Source organism: Microcaecilia unicolor, chromosome 6, assembly GCF_901765095.1.
Source record: "Microcaecilia unicolor chromosome 6, aMicUni1.1, whole genome shotgun sequence".
NCBI lineage: Eukaryota > Metazoa > Chordata > Amphibia > Gymnophiona > Siphonopidae > Microcaecilia > Microcaecilia unicolor.
This window is the reverse complement of record NC_044036.1, coordinates 142,215,176-142,220,377: the sequence shown is the minus strand read 5'-3', so window position 1 is coordinate 142,220,377 and position 5,202 is coordinate 142,215,176. Positions and strand designations below refer to the sequence as shown.

Here is a 5,202-nt window from a genome sequence, read left to right as displayed (position 1 = left end):
CAGTGCATGCCTTCTGCAGACTGCCAAGGTGGAAAGAAGCGTTTTCCTGCCAGCTTGGATATTTTTTTGGTGGTAGTGGGGGGGGGGGGGGGGGGGGGGGGGGGGTTGGAGAGAACACTTAGTGCCCACCCACTTCTTGCCTAGGCCCACCCAAAATCTGTTGTCTGGCTATGCCCTTGATGGGAAGTTGTCAAATAAGTAAAAAACAAAAACCTTTTGTCCTCCACCTTTTAAGGCACAATATATGCAATTGGAACAGCTTTTGACTCTTTATAGATGGACCACGAATTTATTTTTAATAATCTTCTGCTATTGTTTTGGGTGAACTAAAGCTCCGCCTACTGGCTTCAGCCCGTATAATGGACTAGATAGGAAAATCCCGTCTCCTGTTTTCTTCAACCTCCCGGGCTGGTTGGGGAAGGGGAAACACGGACTAACCTAAGTTGTATCAACTTTTACTACTAGTACTTATCATCTCTATATAGCGTTCCTAGACGCACGGTACATTTGCACACGAGAACTTTTTCGTCAGCTGATCTCAATCAAACTTCCTCCTGAACGAGGCGGGGGGAAAGGCTTCCCAGGCCCCGCCCCTATGACGCGACTTCCTGCTTCGGCGGGAAGTTCCGCCAGAGAGGTCAGGAAATTGCATGAGAGGGGCGGGCGCTTGTAAGGAAAGCTCCGGGGTCGACCCTGGCCCTGAGTGGGCGGTTTTTGTATGAATTGTTGTTGCTGTCGGCAGCCTCCATTATAAGTTTGAAGGTAGGATGTGGTGGGGCGAGGAATTTGAGGAGAGAGAGAGAGAGAGACAGAGACACGCGCTGGACTGGAGAGAGTGGAAGCTATTCTAGATAGTGGGGGAGGGGTCGACCCATGTCGGGTGTTTGGTGTGTGCGAGTCAAATGTGTGTGGCTTGGTATTTCTGTCACTAGAGGTGTTGCCAGGATTCCCCTTCTCCTCCTGGGGGCTGAGAGCATTACCTCCGCAACATTTCCAGCTGCTGCCTCAGTCAAACTGGGGATTTTCCACGTGGCAGCACACAGAATTTGACATTTGAACCAGTGATTACTTTTTCTGCCTGTGCGATCGTATCTGGCAGTAGCCTTAGTTTCAAATAATGTATGCGAATAATTGAAGTAACAGCTGTGCTTCTTTTTTGTTAAAGGTTTGTCTATAACGTCTTGCCATGGCATCCCGTTCAGGTCCCCGGGCAAAAGGAACAGATGGGAGTGACTATCAACATCGGGAAAAAGTAGCTTCCCATTACCAAATGAGGTATCATGTGTTTGTTAACGTAGAGGTTTAAGAAAAACTGATAACGTTGACTGAAATCAGGTATAGTGTAATCGGGAACTTTGATGACCCAGAAGGACAAACCAGACGTTTGGTTAATCCATACAATCCATTTTAACAATAACCGATGGCCAGGATCTGCAAACCTGGGCTGCTTTTGCTACACGTGTCCCCTGGGTTTGGCCAGTGCTTCTGATGTGTGATGTCTATGAATTTTACCCAAGTAGCATCCTCCGCCCATTACAGGAGCAGACTTTGGGGATCAGAAGTTAAACCTGGATCTTTGAATAGTGTCAGACTTGAAGATGTTTTCACAACTTTGTGTAACATAGTAGAAGACGGCAGAAAAAACGACCTGCATGGTCCATCCAGTCTGCCCAACAAGATAAACTCATGTGCTACTTTTTGTGTACACCTTACCTCTTACCTTGATTTGTATCTGCCATTTTCAGGGCACAGACCGTAGAAGTCTTGCCCAGCACTAGCCCCGCCTCCCCTCACTGGCTCTGCCACCCAATCTTTGCTAAGCTTCTGAGGATCCATTCCTTCTGAACAGGATTGTGTGGATTCTGGTATAATTTTTCACCACCATTTTGTCCAGATTTGGCTCACATAAGTTTAACTTATAATTGGGCAGCTTACATTATAATAACAGTATATGGCCTACTGCATTTGCAATACACCTCTTTAAAAAGGCAGTTAATCTAATAAAATAAATGTAAAAATTTATGTAAAAGTTTTTGAGTGCTGTATTTGTTACCACTCAAGATTTTGAAAGTGAGGTTTTAATAAGTGGGAACTGCCTAGTTCCCTTGCACCTGTATTTTTTGGTTTAAAATTTATTTCTGTGTATTTCCATGAATACATAAGTTACTGTTAAGTTACTTTAGTTTAAAAAAAATCTAAACTAGTCATTAATACCAAGATATTCCCCAAAGTGGAATGCATGGGTCAAAATTCTGCTGAGACTGAGTTTTTGGACCTGAGTAATGGCTGTTATTCTGGAAATGATTGGCAAATCCAGAACTCCCAATTTTACAGATTTGAACCATTTAGAAACAGTATCCATTGTTACAAAACAGCGTAGAGCCACTTTTGGTAGAAATAAACTGTCTTTAATTTATAAAAGTAATTCCTAAATCACAAAAACTGAGAGTATATCTAGACAATTACTGATTTAGACCAGTTGTAACTCCAGCAGCAGAATCCATGGAGTCAGGTTTTTGCTTGATGTTAATGTACTAAATTGCTTCTCATATTTGTGCAGCAGTGAGCATTCTCATCCACTAGAGGGTTACTTACAAATCTGTCTTTTCAATATTAGTATAGAAAATGTTCAGTCTGATCATTTTCTGCCCATTCATATTAGAACAATGAGATTCCAGTTTAACTTGGGCTGTTCATGCTTGTAATTCTCATATGTGTTTGTTAATATTAATGGAATCTTTTATATTTTTTCACAGAAATGAATATAAAGTTCAGTAAAAAGTTTGGAACAAAAAAAGTCTGGGATTTCATGCATGCATAAATCTTGAAATGCCAAATGAATTTTTTACTGAATCAAAAATTACACATGTGTAACGTACCTTTCACAGCCCTAGAGTTGTCTGGACTAGGCTTTTGAGAAATATATATTTGAAAATGGTAAAGCGGACAAGAAAAAGGATTTTTCAGAGTCCTAAGGAATTTGGAAGCGTATATCATAGTAGTAGGGTTTCTGATGCAGAATGACACCTCCTTATCCCTGTTCCCAGACTCTTTAAGCTGAAGTTGCAATTTGGACAAAAAAAAAAGTGTAGCCAGTAGGTAAGCTGTTTTTAGAAGAACCTGACTGTAGTGTCTCTCTCAATTTTGTTTTCACAGTGTGTCTATGAAGTCAGAAATTAAGAAGCTCATTTATGTACATGTGTTGATCTGGCTGCTGCTTGTTGCTCAGATGTGTGTCGCCCACTTGAAGCTTGTGTCTCACGATTTGGTGGCCATGCCTTACCAGTGGCAGTACCCTTACATGCTCAGCATTATTCCCTCGATCGTTGGTTTATTCTCCTTTCCCCGTAATAACATCAGTTACTTGGTGATCTCCATGATCAGCGCTGGCCTGCTTTCCATTGCACCCCTTATCTACGGCAGCATGGAGATGTTTCCCATGGCACAGCAACTTTACCGCCACGGCAAGGCCTACCGCTTTATATTCGGCTTCTCTGCTGTATCAGTTATGTACCTGGTGATGGTGGTGGCAGTGCAGGTTCATGCCTGGCAAATCTACTACAGCAAGAAGCTGCTGGACTCTTGGTTCACAAGCACTCAGGAAAAGAAGAAGAAATAAGGTGTTTCACTGCAGGATATTGTGAATAGGAAACCATGGATGTCACTGAAGATTTAATCCCAAACCCTAAGAACTAGAACTGAATTCTTGCTGCTGTCGCCCATTTCCAAAACAGCAGCTCGTTTCCTCTCATTAAAAAAAATTCCAGTAGAATAGGTAATGTGAAGATTCCTCTCTCGATAACTGACTTTGTTACAGTGGTACAGAGTAAGTTATTTTCCTTTGATCCTTGTAGTTCTTCAGCTTATTTGTCAGGAGTGAGGGAGGTCCATGGTATCGATTAGCTATGTCTTTGAACTAAGTACAGAGGGCTAGTTCCATGGCAGCATCCTTCATAAATATGTCCTGCGTACTTTCAAAATGTGAATAATGATTTTCAATTAGTGCATGAAGATCTGTGGGGTTGGGGGTATTTCTCATTGAGTGATTGTTTTTGAGTGTCCTATGTGATTTTTGCAGCTTTTTGATCATTTCACACTAAATTTTGCTACTCATTCAACTGAGCCAAATAGCAAAATTTCATGCAGACTTTAACTCCAGTGATCATCCAAAATGTTAACAATGCCTCTGGAGGTATAACTCTCTTCTTTTTGGAGAAAATTGGTATACAACCATGTTTTCATGTACCAGTTTTCCAAATGCTCATGAATAATGAGCTGCTTTGGCATCATAATGTACCATTTTTATTTATATTCTATATTTTTATGTAAACCGCCTTGACCCACACGTCGGATTAGGCGGTATATCAAGTAATTGATAAACAATAGTAGCTTATGTATTTGAGAATGTGCATACATTTTCATGCATAGCAAACCATGAGTGAAAGTTTATTTATGCAGAGGATCTAAAAGCTGACAATTTTCTTGAAAATAAGCCTTACACATAAAAATGTGTAAAAGCCTGAATGTAGAAGTTTCAATGTTTTTAGACCCCATAATACATCAGCCTTGAGCAGAGTGATGTTTTGATTCCAGACATTGTGGTGGGCTATAACGCAGCATATCATTTCTCAGGAAGTTCCCTTCTTGGAAGAGATCATGAAAATCCTGAAACAAATAAATTCTAACTCCTAGTATCAATAAACAACTCTGGACAAGGCATTTGCTATTGATATCGTATTTGTAGGGTTTTGCCATAGGACCCCACTTCCACTATTAGCTGCCTGCAAATTCCTTTATCACTGAGGACTGTTGCTCTTGAGGGTGCTTCCTCTTTCCACAGACCTTTGTCCCACAATGCCATCTCTATATTAGTGGCGGTTGATACTCCCATTATCGAACAAGGAAGCATAGCCAAGAATCCAAGGAAAGCTCCCCTATGATTATAATAGTATCCTAAGGGAGGCAGTTATAAATGTGGGCTACCTTTAAGATGTTATTCTACTATTAACCCCAGTTATTAGTAACTAGAATAAATTGGGACTTAATGGTAGCTCAGATTGATAACTACACCTCTAAGTAAATCCTAAGGGAAATCCAGTTATTATATTGGTTATCAGTAGTAAACTGGTAAGTTTAGATTAGTTCTGCCAGAAGACTGAGTGATGGTGTCCTGTACAGTAAATTGAATTGTTTGAATAATTC

At 40.8% G+C, this 5,202-nt stretch overlaps 1 protein-coding gene across 2 annotated transcripts; it reads left to right on the top strand.

Annotated features, from left to right (window-relative positions):
• Positions 1-616: 616 nt before the first annotated feature.
• JAGN1 (jagunal homolog 1) lies at positions 617-4,717 on the top strand. Of its 2 annotated transcripts, none has more exons than XM_030208554.1 (3): positions 617-637; positions 1,166-1,275; positions 3,157-4,717. In XM_030208554.1, the coding sequence occupies exons 2-3, from the start codon at positions 1,187-1,189 to the stop codon at positions 3,617-3,619; spliced, it is 552 nt and encodes a 183-aa protein (XP_030064414.1). In that variant the 5' UTR covers positions 617-637; positions 1,166-1,186; the 3' UTR covers positions 3,620-4,717. The 2 variants fall into 2 exon arrangements, with proteins under 2 accessions (XP_030064414.1, XP_030064413.1); XM_030208553.1 differs by lacking the exon at positions 617-637 and adding an exon at positions 646-762.
• Positions 4,718-5,202: the final 485 nt, after the last annotated feature.